Below are 22295 nucleotides of genomic sequence, written 5' to 3'. Positions count from 1 at the left end.
GGAGAGGGAAGACAGGGGAACGTTTTTCACCACCGTTTCAGGGTTTTTCCTCCTACCTTACTTCATGTGCTGTCTGGGGGCTCAGGGCTACATTTCCCTCCCTTCTGTTTCTCCGTAAAGCGTCTTTGTGACAGTCCTCTGTGAAGAGCACTATACAAATAAGTAAACCCGCCATCACTGCTCCCATCCCATCGTACGCCCAATGACAGGAAATACGGGCATTAATAATGTAAAACCAGTTGACAGTAAAGGCAGTGGTTCAATAATCCTCCATGTAAGATTGCCTTCCATGGGTACGTTCTGGTGACTCAGTCAGGGAGTCAGTGTTTGTTTCTTCCCACTGACTAGTGGGTTTTTTTTTTTAGGGGATTCAAGCACTTTCGGCCTAAATTTCCTGTTTTCTCCAAAATGTCTTTGTGTTTCTAAAAGTGCAACACAATTTTTCTTTTATGTCAGAAATAGCTATGGATGCCGTGGAGAATAAATATCCAGCACTCACAACCCAGGTCTTGAACCAGACCAACTATTTATTGAGTTAAGTAAAAAAAAAAAAAAAAAAAAAAAAAACTGGTAGTCACGGTGACTCAGGATCTGATAAGACACACCCACCTTCTGCTTTCTTCAGAAGCAGTTCCACAATGGACAAAGCTTCAGTCCTCACAGAGGAGTAGCTTCTGTTTTCTGGAGAAAAGAAATGCAGGAAAGCATCATTAAAGGGTCCATGTTGTGGAAAATGCAAAATTGCGGTACTATAGTGTAAAAACACTTAAAGCATGAAAACGCTCTTAATACATCCGTACTGAAGAATATTTGCATTGAAACGAGCGGTTTGGAACTGTGAAGTTGTGACATCACAATGATACGCTCATTTGCATATGTCCGTCTTCAGCAAAGCCCAACTTGTAGCCTGAACAAGTGCTCGGCATAGATATCTTTCAGTTAGTTGGATCTAGCCAACCAATCAGAAGAGGTTCATTGATATTAATGAGCCTTGAAAACACAGTCACTAAAACAGCCTGTTCTTGGTGAAGCTCATGAGAGGTGCTGGAGAATGGACATAGAGATTTGTCTATTTGGACATAGACAAATGTCTTCTATTGGATATCAGGACCCAAATTAAAGCACTGGAAAGGTGTACGATATGGGACCTTTTAAACAAAACAAGAACCACACGGCTTCCACAAACTGCGAGGGCTGCCTCTCTCCCCTGCGGTCCGGGCGCACTGTACCTAAAGGAAAGGTGATTGCAGTGCAGGTTTCCGACAGGATTTCCAACAGCGCCGCGGAATCTTCATGGTCCTTCTCCAAGAGCAACAACCTAAACGACGGAAAGTCGGAAAAATAAAAAAATAAAAATGCCACAGCTTATTTGCTATGAAATTCACACAAATTGCCCCCCCAAAAAATGCTGCTTGTATACATCACAGAATTATAAGGGTCTATACATTTTGTTGAAGGTAGCATCATAATACATAATCGGTGAGCACGAGTCTGGATATAAACCCTGTAAGAACATTCTTTACTCGACATTCTAGCACTGATGCAACAATCAATACTGAAAGCAATGGCGTTCTAGAACTCAGGTTTAGAGAAAAACATTCCAACAAACCATACTCTTCAGACTGACAGCACTCAGTACACATTGGGGAATGCAGTGCTAGCTCCTGTGGGTTTAAAAACAAACATATTTTTACCCTTGGAAATACATCTTCATGGACTTGAGCACGCCCAGCTGTACCCTCCACGTGCTGAGCTTCAGCCTGTCACACATCAGCTGGCTCAGCTCCACCTGGTACCTCTCTGCAGCAAGACAAACAGCCAGTCAGACAGGGGGCAGGACAGAGTGTGAGGGGGAGGGTGTGGGGTCTTTACCCTGTGTGAGGGGGGAGGGTGTAGGGTCTTTACCCTGTGTGAGGGGGGAGGGTGTAGGGTCTTTACCCTGTGTGAGGGGGGGAGGGTGTAGGGTCTTTACCCTGTGTGAGGGGGGGAGGGTGTGGGGTCTTTACCCTGTGTGAGGGGGGAGGGTGTGGGGTCTTTACCCTGTATGGGGGGGGAGGGAGGGTGTGGGGTCTTACCCTGTGTGGAGAGGCTTCTTGGCCAGGCCTTGCCCAGAGTCTCAAAGGCACACAGCAGGGCCTCCATCTTCAGCTCCTTCTCCTTCTGCCCAGGTTCATCTTCCTCATTCTCCTCCTCCCTGCTTTTTGGGGAGAGTGCGCTGGTGGGGGAGTACTGTAGACACACACACACACACACACACACACACACACACACACACACACACACACACACACACACAGTTAGCAAACGGCAGTGCAGCTTTCTGCTCACAGTGCTCATTACCGTTTAACGCATTACCGCTCCTCCATCTCCTAAGATGGCGGTATTCAGTCTCTCCCTGGGAGAGCCGCAGGGTGCGGAGGGCTTGTTACTCAGCTCTTAAAGCGCTAAGTTAAAGCAGTTCATTATACCTTTAATTAACCTCCTCTAATTTCTTAGGTCTGAACTAGTTTAAAAAGAAAGAAAGAGAAAATTAGACCCTGTGGATCTCAAAGGGCATATCATTGCTCGATGAGATACAATGTTTAAACGGGTACTTTTCCTTTTTATAGTGAAAACGGACAGGGAATGTAGATATCGGCCTCTACAGCCAGATTATTCACCAACACACTTCAGGCCCAAGTCTTATTCGCCCAAGACACCTCTAAATCAAACCACCTTTTTAATTAAAGGAATCAGGATCTCGGCCATGTCCTGGAAGCGGTCCTCTCGAGTCGCCTCCAGCACGTCGGCAGCGCATCGCAGGGCGGCCATTTTGTACCCCAGGACCTCCTTGCGGCACTCTTTGAGCACCAGCTCGATGACCTCCGGGATGGTGGGCTGGCCCGGGGCGGACTTCTGTAACTCCCCGCTGAGCAGAGGGGTGCAGAGACACTCTTTCAGCCAAACGGAATCAATCACTTATACTTTCACTCCTTAACTTCACGACCAGATTAATACTCATGTGCTGAATTTGTGTAGCGCTCATTTCACCATCCCCGTGTGTTTTCACGCGGAGGGAGGGAGGGAGGGAGGGAGGGAGGTTCAATTCAGTTTTATTCATAGAGCGCTTTTTACAGAAGACTGTCACAGAAAATCTTTCCTGACGCAAGATGTTCAGATGAGTTTAATTCTCACCTGCACTTTGAGACCACGGACCCAACAGCCTTCAGCAGCTCCTCCTGGATAAAAAGAAAAGGGCAGTGATCAACACCAGGAGCCGTACACTGGAGGCAAATATACTCTACATTATACGAGACCACCATCTCAAGAGTTATGGTACATAAAATATGTACTTGACCCAGGACTGGAGATGGCTCACAGCTCTATACAGTATATTTAACAGCTCCAATAAACCAGAAGAAGATGAGGTGAAGGTGAAAGAGGGCATTTCTCTCCGTTACGATGGCTATTGTTTTACCTCTGTTGTAAAACAATCTCCCTGCTGTCCATGTCACACACAGTGTGGTTAGTGTGTGGAATAGCTTGCCTGGACATGTAGTGGAGGTAGAAACACTGGGGGTTTTCAAGACCAGGCTTGATACGAGCTATGCTATGCTATGCTATGGTATGCTATGTTATGCTAAGCTATGGTATGCTAAGCTATGCTATGTTACGGTATGCTATGCTAGGCAATGCAGTGTTATGCTACATTATCCAGAGGGGGTATAGTAATAAATGGTTGGCATTTATATAGCGCCTTTATCCAAAGCGCTGTACAACTGAGTGCTTCTCATTCACCCATTCATACACACACTCACACACCCACGGCGATTGGCTGCCATGCAAGGCACCGACCAGCTCGTCAGGAGCATTTAGGGGTTAGGTGTCTTGCTCAGGGACACTTCGACACAGTCCCGGGCGGGGGATCGAACCGGCGACCCTCCGACTGCCAGACGACTGCTCTTACTGCCTGAGCCAATGAGACGACTGCTCTTACTGCCTGAGCCAATGAGACGACTGCTCTTATTGCCTGAGCCAATGAGACGACTGCTCTTATTGCCTGAGCCAATGAGACGACTGCTCTTATTGCCTGAGCCAATGAGACGACTGCTCTTACTGCCCGAGCCATGTCGCCCCCCTGTTAATAACTCAGCCCCTCCATTTTGAGCCCCTCTCCACGCGCACCTTCCCGGTCCAGGTGCGGCCGGCCAGGCCCTGCAGCAGGGCCCCCAGCACCAGGCCCAGGTGGGGGGCCACCAGCGAGCCCGTCTGCTCCTTAGCGATGGAGGCCATGGCCGCCGCGCCCTGCGCCTTCATCTTCCACGACTGCGACTGCAGGGCCTTCTGGGTAATGGCTATCAGCTCCGTCATGTACAGCCTGATCCCGCCAAAGCTTCCTGAGAGGAGGAGAGGGGGGGGTTTAGGCGTATAATGAGCACAGGAAAGTTTACAGGTTTAAATATTATTATTTGACCGGTTATTTGTACGGGGTGGGTTGACTGAGCACGCATACTCATTTACAGCAACCCCTCAGTAGCCTGAGAAACATGTCTTTGGATTGTGGGAGGAAATCCACACAGGCATGGGGAGAACCAACTCCACACAGAAAGGTCTCGAGCCAGGGACCGACCAAAAGATGTTCTCTCACTGGGCGGTGACAGTGCTATCCACTGCACCAAACTCCACCGTGAAAATGGCACGCATTTTAGAGGATGCCATTAGTCCTCAAGAGGCCACTCCATCAAAACAAAGCAGGGTGCCGGTGGCCTGTATGGGGGGGGGGGGGGGGGACTGGGGGCGTACCGGGAACGTGCTCCTGCCAGACCTCTGCCCACAGGCTGCAGTCGGAGTTCTCGCCCTTCTCCTCATCCTGAACCTCGTGCATCCCGAGGAAGGCCAGGGGCAGAGCCAATCCCGCGTGGTTCTTCAGCACGTCTGGGCTGTAGTGGCCAATGGCGTGCACCGTCAGCGCGCAGGACGACTTGTACACCGGCTCTGGACCAATGGGAACAGACATGCTAATGAGAACACTACTTCCTCAGTTCCTTCTACCGAGGAAACTTCTAAATGACTATCCTCTAAATTCAAATTCAAATTTATTAATGGATAACCCCTAGAGATGAGTCATCTCGTTTTCGAGGGGGTCCAAAAGCTAAAGCTGATTTATGCTTCAGCGAGAGTTGACAGAACGTTTGTCTGATGACATTTTGCATTTATAATTCAGTGCGCTTTGTTACTACAGCAACTGGCTAAGGCTTAATCTTTGTGAAGTCTACCCGATATGGAACACATTCTCAGTGCAAGTCAAACAATGTTAGCGAGGTACAGGGTAGTAAAATTAAATGCTACGCATTTCCCATGGGCACTTCCTTCATAGTGTGGGTTTCATCCATTAATCTAAGGGTTAAAAGGCTCACCTTCTTTTTCAAGGTACCACACGTTGAGCTTCTGCAGGAGTTTCTCCACGCTGCTGTCCTTCGCAGTCTGTCAGGGGAGAGGGTTAACGGGTTAGAGGGTTAAAGGGTTAAAGGTTTGTCACTGGAACGCAGGCGTGCATTTCTGACTTCCTGTCTGTGGCGTAGCGTGGTGTGGGGTGGCGTGACCTCATACGTACCCGGACGAGGTGCCCAAGCGCGAAGGCGAAGGATTTCTGCACCACGGTGCTGCGGTCGTTGATCCCATTCAGCAGGGCGCTCATCAGCTTACCTGTGGAGAAACGCACAGAGACAGAGACACAGAGACACAGAGACAGAGACAGAGACAGAGACAGACACAGAGACAGACACAGAGACAGACACAGAGACAGACACAGAGACAGACACAGAGACAGAGACAGAGACAGAGACAGACACAGAGACAGACACAGACACAGACACAGACACAGACACAGACACAGACACAGACACAGACAGACACAGACACAGACACAGACACAGAGACACCATTTAATCACAGTGAGGTGAGAGGTGTACAGCCCTCTGCCCCATGCCTTATGGCCCTAGAGCAGGCCAGGCAGTGGGACTCATAGCCCCTGTACAGTGTGAGCAGACTGGCAGGTGTGGTTCACAGCGAGACGCTGGAGGGAGAGACGGACACTCACCTGAATAAGGGGCCATGTCCTGAGGACACTGGACCGTCAGGGACACAATCACACTGGCACAGCCTCCCTGGAACAACAGGTCATTTTTCTTAAAGATGGGTTTTCTTCAGGAGGAGGTGGAGGTAGTGTAGCGCAGTGGGCAGGGAGTCGGGCCTGTGACTACTCTGCGGTTGCAGCTTAACCTCGATTACTTCAGTAACACACAGAGCTGTTTGCACACGGCCGGTGCATTTGTCTGTGCATTTGCATGCGTTTCTGTTCCAACCGATTTCCCTGGACTAACGGGCTTAACTGCCGCAGTTACAGCAACGACAGTTTAACCGCAGGGCACAATCTCACAAAAAAATAAAAAAGTTAGCCTGGAGCGCATTGGCAGGCCTTGCTGTGGGCGGGGCAGGGCACTCACCTTTGTTCCTAGACCCAGGCCGCTCTTCAGAAGGTCACAGAGTTTGGGCACGAGCTCCCCCAGGACAGACAGGTCCATGTGCTGTAGACACTACAGTAACACAGGGGGACAGACACAGCCAGTGAAGTCTCTCTATATCCACACACAACATCTCAGATTACAGGGACCGTAAAGCGGCTGGAAATGTTGTAAATAACCATAAATGATCACAGAGAGATGCATCTCTTTATAAATACTCTGTTACAGAATCTCTATATTCAAATCTCATGAACCCATGGGAGGAGATGATTAAAATGATGACTAATGATACGTTTATTGGCCATTAGGGTCAGGGAATTCTTGATGTCATGAAGGACCCTGACCAAATAACATAATGTCTGGTGATAACCTTGAACTCCACCCATTTAATCCCCACATCGGATTCGATGTAAATGGTTTTAGCCAATATTGCAATGAGTTGCTTTTGCCTTCTCCAATTCTGTTGATGCTTAATACATACCACAGCAACTCCATATACTGTAGCCTAATGTAATTCATTCGTGGATTTACCATTAAATCAGTCACTTTAAATCACCCTAAGACATTTCATCAGTCCATCATCAGAATAGAGGAGCGTGAGCAGGAAAAGATGGCGTACCATGTTGATCGTCTCCATCATCGGTGAAGACTTGGCCGCGCTGAGTCTCGCCGTGTCCATCGCCGTCTGAGCGAGGGATAGAAACGACAAACGTCAGGATGTAACTTAACGTGTCTCACAGCAGCTGAAAGACTTGCGCTCAGAAATGAAGGTACAGCGGAGGTACATTTTTAGTTTAGTAGATTTGCCCAAATCTACCGGGAAAAGTTTTTTGGTACTAATGAGTACCTTCTGCAAGCAAAAAGAAGGTACAAATGAATTATGTATTGCTGGCTAGGGGCACAACCTTTGGTACCTTATTAGATACCTTTTTTTTTAGGCATGTTTTGGTTCCTTTTTCCCCCCTAAGCGGACCACAGAGATCTTAGCACTTGAGCTGTAAAAAGGTTGGGAAGTTTGGGTCTAAATTTAGTTCAACCCAGTCCATTCAAACCAGTAACTGCATTATGGTTAAATATCCTGAACTGAAAGATGGCAGGCGCAAGGTTTTAAACGCAGGGCTGTCGGGTGTTGGGCTCTGGGTGTTGGGCTCTGGGTGTTGGGCTCTGGGTGTTGGGCTCTGGGTGTTGGGCTCTGGACCCTGGGCTCTGGACCCTGGGCTCTGGACCCTGGGCTCTGGGTGTTGGGCTCTGGGTGTTGGGCTCTGGGTGTTGGGGTTCTGGGTGTTGGGCTCTGGGTGTTGGGCTCTGGGTGTTGGGCTCTGGGTGTTGGGCTCTGGGTGTTGGGCTCTGGGTGTTGGGCTCTGGGTGTTGGGGTTCTGGACCCTGAGCTCTGGGTTTGGGGTTCTGGACCCTGGGCTCTGGGTTTGGGGTTCTGGACCCTGGGCTCTGGGTTTGGGGTTCTGGACCCTGGGCTCTGGGTGTTGGGCTCTGGGTTTGGGGTTCTGGACCCTGGACTCTGGGGGGTGACAGGCTCTGGGGTTTGAGGTGTGGGGCTCGCACCTTCTCCTGCTCCGTGGCGCGCAGGCTGAGGTAGTTGAGGACCTGGGGCTCCAGCACGCTCAGGGACTCCAGCAGGGCGGGGATCAGCCGGGGCGTGTGGGGCTTCAGACGGCTCCCCGCACTCTTGCTGATCTTCACCAGCGTCTGGATGCTGAGAGACACAGACACACAGACACACAGACACACAGACATACAGACACACAGACATACAGACACACAGACACACCTGTTACTTTAGTGCCCTTTGGCGGCCATTTTGTTGTCACATCTTTGTTGTCTCACATCTTCACAAGAGAAACATTCAATTTAATTTCCCTTTGAGAATGGTCACAACATGATCTGGGCAGAAACCAGGCCAGAACCACACAGAAAAACATGATAGAAAGGGCACCTTATCTAAGAACTGTTTGGTGTTCTAATACTTTCAACACTTTCGACACCAGGAAAATTCCTTAAGATTAGTGACAATTAAATAGTCACTGAACCAAGCTTTCCTTCCAGTAAATCTGCGTCAACGTTTCCTTCGGGTTTTCTGTTCTGGTAAGACCCTGCCTCATTGCGCATTAAATGTCCAGGTCATTACAAAAGCAGGTCACAGGTCACAGGACAGCCCTGTACGCAGGTGAGACGGAGGCTTACCTGAGGGTGCGCACCTCCACCACGGTGCTGACGATGCCCTTATCCAGCAGCGTGGGCAGCAGAACGCCCACAGTCCTCTGCGCCGCCGTACCGGAGGACTCGCACATCCGCACACACACCTGCGAGGAGAACGGCATCGCTCACACACCACCCTCAACATCGACCAATCGGCTCCTCGCACCGCGACCAATCGGCAGACGAGTTCCAGCGAGTTTTTGAAGGGCGAGCTATGTTTGCAGCAAACCAACACTGTTGAACGGTTTGAAATGAACATTCCATTTAGTTCGGCACCAAAACCTTATACAAATACAAATGGATAAAACCAAATCGACAGCTAGTCGATTAGAGGTAAGAACAAATAAGAACGAATGATATCGACAACGATAATGCGTTGCTGGGGAGAGGGACGCCTGGAATACCCAGTCTAGCCTACTGCCACCGCGACCCGACTCCGGATAAGCGGGTGAAAACGGATGGATGGATGGATATCGACAGCCATTTCTGTGCAGTTGAAATGGGCAGAAACAATTGAGGGTCTTGGGGTTAAAGGTCAAAGGAGCTCACCTTGCTCAGGGTCTTCAGGGCCATATCGGCAGCCTTCCGCACTGACTCCTGAGAAAGGGGTGGATGAGAGAGAGAGAGAGAGAGAGGGATAGAGACAGAGAGAAAGGATGACAAAGAAGGGATGAGAGAGAGAATTATCATTCAAGATACCATTCATCTGGGAACAAAAGCATTCCACTTGCCTAGGCTGGACTGGAGGAAGTGCAATATGATATGATACTAAAACATTCATTGGCCATTAGGTCTTTGACTATTGTCTATTGTAATGTTTAGAGGGCAATTTGATAGTAGTGTGTTATACTGTACATACAGAGTACTTTTAGGGTGTCTGTTATATTGATCGATAAAGAACTGCCCTGCATCTTAATTTTGCTGTGCTAGGATGTGAAAGCTTTAAAGCTCAATATCTCAAAACTACTCAGAACGCAGATAGAATCAGATCTGCCATGTGTTGTTTATTTATTTATTTTAGCGGTAAAGCGAGGCGTTACCTTGATGTCGTCTCGGACACGGAACAAGGTCTCCCACATCTCTGCGAGCCGGTCGATGATGTCATCCAACTGCCGTCCGCGAATAAGATCGTTGAGGGCCAAGCAACTACAAGGACAACAGCGGCGTTCAAACAGGCTTACATATGCTGTTCAGAGTGCTGCAGCAAACCGCCATTTTAACATCACATTTATTTTAACAGCCTGTATGGCTAAAACTAAAGAGAATCTATGGGTCATTTGGCCACAAGAGGGCATCATAAAGATTATGAAAATTTATATTAATTTCATGGGAATTCATGATTAAATGGCGCACCTGGATTCTCGAACTCTCCACAAATTATTGGTTAGGTTTGTTAAAACATCCTGAAGAATCTCCTTTAGATATTTGTCAACCTGTACAAAGAAGAAAGAGAGAAAATTAAAGTGATGGTTCTTGAACATTATTTTCTTCTGAACTTCAAAGTTTGGATGAATCATTCATAACTGGGGTTGCCCAAAGCATCTGCCAATATCACAGAGAAACGCAACGCTTAAACCTCCCGAGATCCTGCTTCCTCAGACGAGGACACTACATTGTGGCTCCCCTGAGCTCCATACCGCATTAATTTGAACATAAGGCACATTAAATTAAAATAAAAGAAAACAAATATTTTCAAAATATTTTCACTGCAACATGTTTTTGCCATCTGAGGGACTTGTATCATTTCAAAAAATGTAAAATACTTCAACTACTTTTTCATGGGTCTCAGGGGGTTAAGTTAGCGGTAAAATCCGAGGTACAATCCATGGACCACAAACTTGCATATCATCAATGTGCCAATGGCATCACTTCCTGTTCAGGAGGGCAGAAGCCCTACCAGGGTTTTGTCCGTGACGAGGGCGTCCCAGATGCTGGTCATGGCCTGCCGGATGCCCAGATTGGGGTCGAACTGGTATCTGTAGAGACGGGGGATGAGCTGGGCCAGGAACGGGGTGAGCTGTTCTCCAGCCTTGGCAGCGATCATGTTGAACCCAAACGCCGCTCCCTGTGAGAAAGAAAACAAAACAAAAAACACACTCAACAACAATCAAAACCAGGCCTCTGCGTCACACCGCTATCAATGCAAAACACTCACAGAATAACATTTCTATTTCGCAACTTTAGCTACACGCCAGTTGATACTAGTCACCGATTGTTTTACATTTGATTTAACCGGGATGGTCAGTTGAGACCGGATTCACATTTACAATGACGACCTGACTCAGATTCAGAGTGAGGGGCAGACGGACCTTTCGGGAGTTCCACATGGCGTGGTGGTTGGCCAGGTTCATGAACTTGTACACGAGGTCCGGCTGGTTCAGGTCGCTGGCCAGGGAACAGAGCTCTTTGTAGGTGGACAGACCCTGGCTAGAACGCAACAACAGAAAACAAGCTCACATAATTATCCACCGGCTGGGAACAAAACCAACATTAACTTACAAAGTACAGAACATATACATACGCAGAAGGCACTGACTTAAAACGTCAAACAAAGTCCCATGATCAGGGGTGTCCAATCTTATCCAGAAAGGGCCGGTGTGTGTGCAGGTTGTTGTTTTAGCACAGGACCAAGACAGCTGATTCTACTCATCAAGGTCTTGATTAAAGACCACGATTAGTTCATTAGTATACTCAGGTGTGTTACTGCTGGGTTAAAACAAAAACCTGCACCCACGCCTCTGCCCATGATATTACAGATGATAACTGGGAATATCCCTGTGCACATATGTCCATATTTATATTTTTACATTACATTATTGGCATTTGGCAGACGCTCTTATCCAGAGCGACGTACAACACAGTGCATACCCATAACCAGGGATAAGTTCGCTGAAAGACCCGAGAGGGAAGTACAATTTCAACTGCTACCTGTACAACAAAGATAAGGACAAGGGCCATTTTTTTTTTTTTTTTTTTTTTTGAACAAACAAACAAACAGAGCAAAACTATCCAAACACTGCTTACCTAGCCAACTAAAAAGTATTGATACGCTGATACAGCGCACTTACCCGTCCGGAGCCTTCCCCAGTGACCCTCCCTGAAAGACCTCAGTGTCCTCAGAGACGGCGTGTTTCGCCCTGGGAGCCAGGGAAAGCACATTTTTAGACAACCAGAACACATCATGGGCCAGATTCACAGACACAACTTCAGCCTGGATTAAACTGAGCTTTCTACGGAGAATCTCCATTTAAAAAATGAATTTGGTCTAAGACTAGACTTAATCTGCGTCGGTGAAATCCATCCGTCCCTCCATGCGATCTTAAAGGTGAAGGCGGACGGGGGACACACCTCTTCCCGGTCATGAGCGTGTCCACCAGGGTGGACACCAGCTCCTGTTGGTCCTGCTCGGTCCCCAGCTCATACACCAGCCCCAGGCCTTTGGAGGCCACGTCCTGGCTCAGCTCTGGAGGAAAACACAGGATGAGATTCTGCCATAAAGTTTTTCCAATTGTATTTGTATTGTGCTTTTTGCAGAGGACTGTCACAAAGATGCTTTACAGAGGAACAGAAGGGGAGAAAAGAAAAGGGCAAACACCACACCAGAGCCCTAAAATAGCAAATGCAGGAGGTAAAAAAACCCCCCAAAAAAACTCCTACACACAAATAAAAGAAACACTCACCGTCTGGATCAGACAGGGATGAGATGAAGGCGGACTGGACCTCTTTCAGATGTGACTGAGGAGCACAAGAAGAGGATAAAATCCACTAAAGATTCACAGAAAAGAAAATGCAGCTATAAAGGAGACAGTTTTGAAGTAATGAAATCTCGGGGGAATATCAAGTGCTGCACCAGTCGCTTCAGTCTGCTGTGTTCAGCTCCGTTCAAAACACCATGAAAGTGCAGCGTCATCAATGCAATAATGTACACAGCAGGACCATTACTAAGCCAACACTAAGAGACCAGCGAGTAGTCTACTTGACTAAATTGAACAGTCATTAATCCAGGTAGTTAGCTAGCTGGCGGACAGTAATATTGGATAGTAATTACATAAAAATAAAACAAACTATCAGTTCAACTTTCAACTTCGTGGCGAGAACAGTGTGGACAAAGCAAGTAGCCATTTTGTCAGTCGTGGCACACACAGATCTCCAGAGAACACAGTGAGGTAAGTGTTGCTTACATTTACAATAGTTACTTAGCTGATGTGTTTATCCAAAAGTGACTAGCTCAAGGGCCCAACAGCCGCACTGATCTTATTGTGGTTACACTGGGGTTTGAACCACCGACCTCCCGGGACCCAGTCGAGCTCCTCTGCCCCTAGGCTACAGGCAGGGAGCGCACGGACGCTGACTCACCCTGATCTCCTTGTGCTGGCTCAGCTTCTTCACCAGGGAGAGGAGCCAGATGCAGGCGGCCTGGCGGACGTGGGGGTTTGGGCTGCCGATGTGCTTGGTCAGGATGGTGTTCAGGACCCAGGGGACCACGTCGTTACTGCTCACGTCTGAGAGAGAGAGAGAGAGAGGCGTAAATCAGAGCTTAGTGTGAACGCAAGGACACGAGACCTTATCTCGTAATGCTGAGATCAGGCCATTCCGCCCATATAAGGTGCATGGCAGTGAAATAAGGCAGTGAAATCTTGGCCGTGATTGGGTCCGGTCGGGGCGACAGGGCGGGATGTGGGGCTCACTGGTGGGAGGGGTGTACTCCTCCTCTGAACAGGTCCAGACGTCCCGCGCAGCGCCTGAGCTGGTCCCCAGGGCGGCGCTAGTGAGGGCCTCGGCCACCGTGAACTGCAGCTCCAGCTGCTTCGCCTGCAGAGGGAAGAGCACACTGAGTAACGCACCGACGGGATAACCACAGACACAGAGCAGTACAGACAGACACAGATCAGTACAGACCTGCCTACAGACCAAAATCAGTACAGACATGCCCACAGACAGACAGATCAGTACAGACAGAGATCAGTACAGACATGCCTACAGACACAGATCAGTACAGACACGTACTTAGAAGTTGCACAAGGGTTTGGGTATGAAAGTGTAGGAGGTGCAGAAGTGTGTCCGTACCTCCACCGAGCCCATGAGCCCCTCCAGAAGCTTGTGCTGATGGGGGAACTCTGCGTCTCCCACGGGGAAGTTCCCCAGCGTCTGCACGGCACGCTCCTTCATCTGCAGAGAGAGGCACAGACAGGGCCGCTCACTCATGGAAGCTTCTGGAAGGAACTGCCCTAACGGCACTGCTTACGCTGCTCACGGAACCTTCTGGAAGGAACCGCGGACAGCATCGCTCACACTCACAGAATTTTCTGGAAGGACCTCAAGAGCTCTCGTGTGTGTGTGTGTGTGTGTGTGTGTGTGCGCGCACAGTACCTTGGAGCTCTCCTTGCCGGAGGGGATGCGGGCCAGCAGGTTCTCCACCACGTGCAGTTTGGTGAACCCCTCCCCCTCGCTGGGGGCCAGCAGGGGCCCGTTCCGCCCCACCTCCCCCAGGGCCGTGCAGGCCGCCAGGGCCAGAATGCTGGAGCTGCTGTCCAGGAAGGAGCCTGCCGGGAAACCACCGCCATTACCGCCAAAACTCAACTCTTTCACTTTACTTACTTACAGCCCAACCCAAACTCATCCAGAAGAATCACTCTATGGGTTAATGACCGATAACCCGGCATTTTAGAATCACTCTATGGGTTAATGACCGATAACCCGGCATTTTAGAATCACTCTATGGGTTAATGACCGATAACCCGCCATTTTAGAATCACTCTATGGGTTAATGACCGATAACCCGCCATTTTAGAATCACTCTATGGGTTAATGACCGATAACCCGCCATTTTAGAATCACTCTATGGGTTAATGACCGATAACCCGCCATTTTAGAATCACTCACCGATGGTGCTGGTGGCCAGACAGATGAGCTCTTCGTCCTCTTTCGGGGTCGCGTTCATGGGGTCGTCCTGGTTGGGCGAGTCCCCCCATCCCGAGGACTTCCTCTTGCTCAGGTACCTGCCCACCATGTAGCCTAGAGCCAAAATGGCGCCGTGCTGGGCCTCAGGGCTCTGAGGTACGGGAAACAGAAAGACAAGGCTCAACCGCCGTCGTAGCAATGAGGCCTGGCGTATTTCTCAAGCAAAATAAAAACCTTTTACTCTCAACCGAAAGATAAAAGGAAGACCGGACGCCGTGTACAGGCCGGCACCGTGTACAGGCCGGAGAGAAGGCGTACGTGGTTGTCTTTCGTGACTTTCACGAGGTTGTTCACGGCCATCTTCAGCTCGCTCCCGGACATAGTGGAGACCACCACGGCGTACAGCTGCGCTGCCAGCTCCCGCATCTCTTCCCTGTTGGTATTCATCAGATTCTGCGCGGGGAAGGAGGAGAGGGAGACTCTTTACACCAGCGCCCCTCAACCGCTTCTTCCTGGGGGGCCGGGCTACTTTTTAAAACACCATTTTCCATGTCCTATTTATAAACGGATGTACGATGCATTGTACATGAAGGTAAGGAAAGCATATGCCTTCTTGAAATATGCAGAGCTATGACTTATTCAGTCCACTCGAGGGTTTGTAGCCTGCAGATTCACACAAGGATAGAGTTTACGATTGTCAAAGCATCAGAATAAAAAATTGTTTTTACACCTCAGTGGGGAAAGAACCAGGAATACACTTCTATACAGGGCTGTATTTGGGCCTCAGGCTGTCTGCTGAAGATTATTATTCCGAAAATGTAAAATGTATGTGCACAGAAATCAACTATAACATATAACTATATAATCAGTACTCACATAAATACACACACTTTAGGCAATGCAATGCAAAAAGAGATCTTTCTCCTCCTGAGTTCTGCATCCTCAAAAGAGGGCTCCACAGAGTATTTCTCTTAACATAAGGGACATTAAATAAAAATTAAGCTAAATATATTTTTACAAATATTTTCACTGCAACATGTTTTTGTCATCCAAGACATTTGTATCATGTCAAAAAAAAAGTAAAATACTCTCCTGGGTCTCAGGAGGTTAAAGATTTCAGAACAAGGAACACTTGCAGAAATGTACCTTAATCCAGTCGATCTTGTCGATGAATTTAGGAGCCAGTTTCTGAGGATACACCGACACCACCTCCAGAAGGCAGTACATCACCGGCACCCCTGTGGACCCGTAAAATATGCATGATCGACCCAAAAGACCGACGCGATTCAACGCATAAATATCAGCGCAAACTAATAACTACATTGGCACGTTTCGTATTGATGAATGAGCAGCAAGATAGATAGGGGTGTGGTTTTCAATTATTAATAAGAACTTCGCTAGCAATACAGATGCTTAAAAAACAAATCACATTAACTGCGCTACTGCCTGGTCTCAGAGAACGTTCGTAAGCCACCATTTTCAAAGGCAACTCCTCATTAATCCCCTGGCTTCACCAAAGACTTGCGCCAAGTCCAGGCAAACGGGGGAAAAAGGCTTGGCTTGCCCGTTTCTGACAGTGCAGAAGCACCATTCCAGTCCTGAATACAATCTAGCGGCAGCTATTGTTCATTCCTTCTGCAGCCGAGACAAAAGCACCCACACAATGCATCCTGCTGTAACTGGCAGGTTCAGTCTGGGGCAGGGGATTCCGTGGCCCTAAAGTAGCTGCACTCAAGTCTGAACTGATCTGATCCGGACTTCAGTCACTCTTTCGCCTTAATGTAAACGCCTGCAACCGGCTCAAACATTTTTTTCTCAGAGCCGTCTGTGAGTCTGTGAGTCTGTGAGTCAGTGAGTCAGTGAGTCAGTGAGTCAGTGAGTCAGTGAGTCCGTGAGTCCGTGAGTCCGTGTGTCCGTGTGTCCGTGTGACACCCACCCCCGATGGCGGACAGCAGCTGCTGCAGCAGCTCCATGTACAGCTGCACAGGGTTGGACTCGGCGCTCTTGGGGGAGGAGGGGGAGGGCAGGGGGTCGGAGGAGAGCAGGCTCTGGACGTATCGGCCGATGGCCGGGGCGTGGTCCTGCATGTCCGCCAGGCTCTGGGTGGTGGGCTTGGCCCCGGCGCTGTGGGCCAGGCACATCCGCAGGTACAGAATGATCTGGAACAACCCGGAGGAGAGGGAGAGGGTTTTAATCCCATTACATTCTGTGTTTTTATACAGAGACCAAACCTGCGTGAAATACTAAATGTTTTTGGATTAAAATAATTTTCTATGCTTTACGGAGCTTGACTGGTGTGTGTTGGAACCTCCGAAATTCATAATCAATCAGGAGAAATCGCCTCCCCCACGTCGTGCCTCTTCATCACCGCGCGGAGAGATTTACTGCGGCGAGGAAGACTACGCACAGCCTCTAATTACGTCTATCATTACGGACTTAATCATCTCCAGCTCACGGCTCCCGGTTTTGAGACACAGATAAGCGCACACACTGAGCGTGCGTTCCCAAGCCGTCCTCTCCAGCGCTACGGAGACTAAACCGACATGAAGAGGGGGATTACAGGACGATCGCGTGTGCGATCTGCGTTCACTCGGGGAGGAACGGGAGAATCACCTCGCCGAACGCAGACGGGTTGAACGGGAGAGTGGAGGTCCCCACGATGTACTTCGCCGGAGTCTTCATCCGCTGGGCCGCCTGCAAGGCAGAAATCCCCCAAAAAATTCACAACACAAGTAATAATACTTGACTTTACAGGAGATGCAAGTGATCTATTGCATTATTTTACTCATTGTCTCATTTTCTTCACCTTTGAGCAAGAGGTAGCAATGAGAAAGCATTATGGGAACTGTAGTTTCATTCAGATGAACAGCAGGGTGCAGAGCAATGTTCGATAACACAACTCCTTCACAAGCACTACATAGCACATTCATAAGCATTCAAACCACCACATATGGTGTGTTATGGCAACATTGACGCAGCAAGTGGCATTACCACGACATACCAAGTGAACTGACACAAGATCCCGATGTAAGCGCTTATGAATGCGTACATACTGCTAATGAATGTGCTATGTAGTGCTTATTAAGGAGTTGTATAGCCCTTATGAAGAAGCCATCGAATAAAGTGTTACCCAATGTTCCAACCTTTGCTTTAACTTATAATAGCTCTTACAGCTGCAACGTAAACATTCACCATTGCACTCATACTCTGATAACAATGAAAGGACACCCAACTCAAAGCAGAAATCCTGCGGGTGTTTTGGGGTGAAACCCTACCTTCTCCTGGATGTAGCTGACCATCTCGGGGAAGGAGGGCATGGGCCTGGAGCCCTCCTTCTCCGTGCTCTGGGTGGGCAGAGCCCGCAGGACACGCTGCGCCTCCCCGTGCACCTCCTCTCTCCTGCGGGAGCGCAGCAGGGAGAGCACTCATAGGACGATTCACAGATAACGTGTGTGTGTGTATGTGTGTGTACGTGTGTGTCTGTACGTGTCTATGTGTGTGTGTACGTGTGTGCGTGTGCGCACGCGTGTGCGTCTGTACGTGTGTGTGTACGTGTGTGTGTACTTGTGTGTGTACTTGTGTGTGTACTTGTGTGTGTACTTGTGTGTGTGTGTGTGTGTGTGTGCGTGTGTACCTGTACGTGTGTGTGTGTGTGTGTGTGTGTGCGTGTGTACGTGTGTGTGTGTGTGTGTGTGTGCGTGTGTACGTGCGTGTGTGTGTGTGTGTGTACGTGTGTGGATAAGGTAAGGACTCACGGGTCTCCGGCAGCCAGCAGGAGGAGGTATCTGGAGGGGACGTGGTCCGGGGCGAACACCGTGCTGACGAACTTCATGGCCACCTGTCGCACCTGGACCTCCGGCTGCGCACGCACACCCAAAGACACAGGAAATAAAGATGAGAACAGAGCATTTCCTTCAAATAGCACCGCTCAAAGAACCACAGCCTGTGGCAGGGGCAAAGGTAGTCATGTGTTTTACATCGATAGCCAGACCATTTTATTTAATTTTATGTTAAGAGATATACTTTATAGAGGTCAGGGAAGACAAAATGTAACGTCATTGTTTGAGGACGCAGGGTCTAAGGAGGTTGAAAGCACACTGATCAAAGTGGGAAATAGGTGTGTGTATTGTAGGGGCGCAGGAGGACCAGACCCACCTTGCCCATGTAGGCCGTGACCAGCGCCTCCATGAGGTTGAGCAGCGCACCCTGCAGCTGGGCGTACGCCCCTACCATCATGGACAGGGCCTCCTGGATGGCCAACCGCACCTCCGGGTCCTCCTGAGGGAGAGGGCGCAGCACAAACAGCCAATCAGAACCGCAGAGTCAGCGCTACACTATCCACAGAGCCAATCAGCGGCCAGATTGAGCAATACAGCACGCGGAGAGCCGATCGGCGTTAAGCTCAATACGAAAACAACCGATCGGTCGGACAACCTCCGCACTACAGTGCAGACAGGACCACAAAAACAACACGGTACTCCAACAGTCAGTCCGTACAAAAACACAGCTCCACAGTGCTCAGTTATACACCAGCCTATTCCAGCCTAAACAGTCTACGAGACCCTGAGAACTGAACAAGCGCAACTCAAGAAAAACGATGGATGATACATTACTTGGAAGGCTATACACGGCAGTCATATGCACCTGAACGGGCGAGTGCCATCAGCTCAGTGAATCTAATGTTTTGGACACCTACAGTGACTGCAGGAGCTCTCTGACACACAGACCTGTACAGGAAGGCCCGTTCTGTCACTACCGGAGTGACACTTTAGAGCACTTCTCAGACACTTTCCCCAGTAACTGGGCGAGATTCCTGCACTAGTGTGACAGACAGGGAGCGGTGAACGACAGGCGAAGAGACAAAAAGACAGGCCTCCACTTTAAATTCCCCCGTTCCACTCTCATTCAACTCACCTTACACATGGCCTCGAAAAACTGCTGCACCAGGGCGATGTCTTTCGTGAAGAGCTGTGGCATGCGGCTGTGCACAGCGAAGGAGAGGAGAAATCAGCTTCGAGAAGCACAGCGCAACAAAAGAACCATAATCCTCAATTATCTTAAGGCAAAACGCAATTATTCTAATTCGGCGAGTGAAGACTCCACACTTAAAACATTTAGCAGACAATGGCGAATTAATCCAGACCGTGTTATTACCTTGACAGCTTTCCCACAGCAGAGTAGGCAACGCACAGCAATTTAGGGTCCTGAAAGAGGGGTTTCTGTTCAGCACTCGCAAAACATTCATCTCATTACCGAACACACACGAACATGCACCAAAACTACACACAAACAGAGAAACATGTATCAAAACATCACAAAGATAAATATGCACCAAAACTACACACAGAGGAATATGCATCAAAACATCACAAAGACAAATATGCACCAAAACTACACACACAAATGCGTAGCAAAACTATACACAATTACAGTATCTACCAATAACAAAGATATATGCATCAAAACTACAAACACTCAAATATGCACCAAAACTACACACAAACTGACAACTATGCACCAAAGCACCAAAACTATGCACACACAATTACGTTCCAAAACTACACACAGGAAAATATGTACCACAACTACACAAACAGACAACCATGTACCTAAATTACACACCCAAATATGTACCAAACCTATACAGAAGTATGTACCAAAACTACAGATAGACATGTATGCAGAAAAACTATACAGATAAATATGTACAAGTAAGCTACACCAATTTAAAATATTGTGCTCACCTCTTTGTACTCGTTAATGAGCTTGGTCAGGCCGTTCAGCAGCATGAGACCCAGGGGCTTGTTAGTGTCGGGACATCTGTCAAAGACAAACGCGGATTAAAACAAAAGAGGATTTATGCATTAAGGCGATTCCTGCTTCTCTCAGTAGATCAAAGTCAAAGGTATTTCTGATTCGATATTGCCGTTTTATTTCTTTATTTTTAGGTTGCTATACTGAACAGCTACAGGTGTACTCACTGGCGCAATTAACAGGGGGTGGGCGGGACATGTCCTTACATTACATGTTATATAGCTAACCCTGTTATCCAAATCAGTACACTGACCGTACATTACAGTTGATTAGACTAAGCAGGAGTCAGTCCTCCAGGCTGAAGGGGGCAGTACTCACACCACACAGATGTGATGAACGAACTGCAGAGACATGGAGCGCAGCTTGTTGTTGGTGTTCGCTCCGAACAGCCCATCGTAAACCACCTGGGAACGACACGGACAGAAGGAGCCTCATCAATTCAGCTCAACTCCACTGCAGACGCAGTCTGGAACGCATCACAGCTAGACCAGCGCAGTGGCAAAACGGAAGGGGGGGGGGGAGATGGGAGAGGTCTGCTCACCTGTATGTTAGCGGGTATGGGGGAGGTGTGCTCACCTGGATGTTGGTGGGTATGGGGGAGGTGTGTTCACCTGGATGTTGGTGGGTATGGGCGAGGTGTGTTCACCTGGATGTTGGTGGGTATGGGGGAGGTGTGCTCACCTGGATGTTGGTGGGTATGGGGGAGGTGTGCTCACCTGGATGTTGGTGGGTATGGGGGAGGTGTGTTCACCTGGATGTTGGTGGGTATGAGGGAGGTGTGTTCACCTGGATGTTGGTGGGTATGGGGGAGGTGTGCTCACCTGTATGTTGGTGGGTATGGGGGAGGTGTGTTCACCTGGATGTTGGTGGGTATGAGGGAGGTGTGCTCACCTGGATGTTGGTGGGTATGGGGGAGGTGTGCTCACCTGTATGTTGGTGGGTATGGGGGAGGTGTGTTCACCTGGATGTTGGTGGGTATGGGGGAGGTGTGCTCACCTGGATGTTGGTGGGTATGGGGGAGGTGTGTTCACCTGGATGTTGGTGGGTATGGGGGAGGTGTGCTCACCTGGATGTTGGTGGGTATGGGGGAGGTGTGTTCACCTGGATGTTGGTGGGTATGGGGGAGGTGTGCTCACCTGGATGTTGGTGGGTATGGGGGAGGTGTGCTCACCTGGATGTTGGTGGGTATGGGGGAGGTGTGCTCACCTGGATGTTGGTGGGTATGGGGGAGGTGTGCTCACCTGGATGTTGGTGGGTATGGGGGAGGTGTGCTCACCTGGATGTTGGTGGGTATGGGGGAGGTGTGCTCACCTGGATGTTGGTGGGTATGGGGGAGGTGTGTTCACCTGGATGTTGGTGGGTATGGGGGAGGTGTGCTCACCTGGATGTTGGTGGGTATGGGGGAGGTGTGCTCACCTGGATGTTGGTGGGTATGGGGGAGGTGTGCTCACCTGGATGTTGGTGGGTATGGGGGAGGTGTGTTCACCTGGATGTTGGTGGGTATGGGGGAGGTGTGTTCACCTGGATGTTGGTGGGTATGGGGGAGGTGTGTTCACCTGGATGTTGGTGGGTATGGGGGAGGTGTGTTCACCTGGATGTTGGTGGGTATGGGGGAGGTGTGTTCACCTGTATGTTGGTGGGTATGGGGGAGGTGTGCTCACCTGTATGTTGGCGGGGAAGGTCTCTGCAGCCAGGCGGGAGCGCAGCAGGTGGGGGAGGATCTTCAGCTTCACCCGGGTGCTGACTGGCTCCCGCTTCAGCTCCGGCTTCAGAGCCGCCCCCTGAGAGACAACCCACCAATCAGCACGCTGAGCCAGGGTAGGGCCACACCCCCATTACTGTAGGCCACACCCCCATTACAAC

General features: G+C 49.3%; 1 protein-coding gene across 2 annotated transcripts in view; it reads right to left on the bottom strand.

Moving 5' to 3' along the window:
- The window catches only part of ecpas (Ecm29 proteasome adaptor and scaffold), a 32220-nt gene that overhangs the window by 1070 nt on the left and 8855 nt on the right, over positions 1-22295 (bottom strand). Inside the window, exons 9-49 of one of the 2 annotated variants that reach the window (XM_061252099.1) lie at positions 22094-22213; positions 20751-20836; positions 20363-20438; positions 19773-19822; positions 19533-19599; positions 18774-18896; positions 18374-18477; positions 17894-18017; positions 17232-17312; positions 16555-16777; positions 15765-15856; positions 14937-15071; positions 14601-14769; positions 14088-14260; positions 13785-13886; positions 13406-13529; positions 13074-13219; positions 12398-12452; positions 12066-12180; positions 11786-11854; positions 11027-11144; positions 10615-10782; positions 10071-10150; positions 9758-9863; positions 9267-9314; positions 8703-8821; positions 8064-8214; positions 7123-7188; positions 6486-6575; positions 6080-6146; positions 5594-5685; positions 5397-5463; positions 4783-4974; positions 4165-4376; positions 3175-3218; positions 2716-2908; positions 2076-2229; positions 1695-1800; positions 1230-1318; positions 610-681; positions 14-150 (exon numbers count right to left, since the gene is read on the bottom strand). In XM_061252099.1, the coding sequence (XP_061108083.1) occupies positions 53-150; positions 610-681; positions 1230-1318; positions 1695-1800; positions 2076-2229; positions 2716-2908; positions 3175-3218; positions 4165-4376; positions 4783-4974; positions 5397-5463; positions 5594-5685; positions 6080-6146; positions 6486-6575; positions 7123-7188; positions 8064-8214; positions 8703-8821; positions 9267-9314; positions 9758-9863; positions 10071-10150; positions 10615-10782; positions 11027-11144; positions 11786-11854; positions 12066-12180; positions 12398-12452; positions 13074-13219; positions 13406-13529; positions 13785-13886; positions 14088-14260; positions 14601-14769; positions 14937-15071; positions 15765-15856; positions 16555-16777; positions 17232-17312; positions 17894-18017; positions 18374-18477; positions 18774-18896; positions 19533-19599; positions 19773-19822; positions 20363-20438; positions 20751-20836; positions 22094-22213 (4566 nt within the window). In that variant the 3' untranslated portion in view covers positions 14-52. Of the gene's footprint in view, positions 1-13; positions 151-609; positions 682-1229; positions 1319-1694; positions 1801-2075; positions 2230-2715; positions 2909-3174; positions 3219-4164; positions 4377-4782; positions 4975-5396; positions 5464-5593; positions 5686-6079; positions 6147-6485; positions 6576-7122; positions 7189-8063; positions 8215-8702; positions 8822-9266; positions 9315-9757; positions 9864-10070; positions 10151-10614; positions 10783-11026; positions 11145-11785; positions 11855-12065; positions 12181-12397; positions 12453-13073; positions 13220-13405; positions 13530-13784; positions 13887-14087; positions 14261-14600; positions 14770-14936; positions 15072-15764; positions 15857-16554; positions 16778-17231; positions 17313-17893; positions 18018-18373; positions 18478-18773; positions 18897-19532; positions 19600-19772; positions 19823-20362; positions 20439-20750; positions 20837-22093; positions 22214-22295 lie in introns of those variants that run through there. The other variant, XM_061252098.1, reaches the window with a different exon arrangement.

This window comes from Conger conger, chromosome 8, assembly GCF_963514075.1.
Source record: "Conger conger chromosome 8, fConCon1.1, whole genome shotgun sequence".
Lineage (NCBI taxonomy): Eukaryota > Metazoa > Chordata > Actinopteri > Anguilliformes > Congridae > Conger > Conger conger.
The sequence above is the reverse complement of the archived record's forward strand: the minus strand, read 5'-3'. Positions and strand labels throughout refer to the sequence as shown.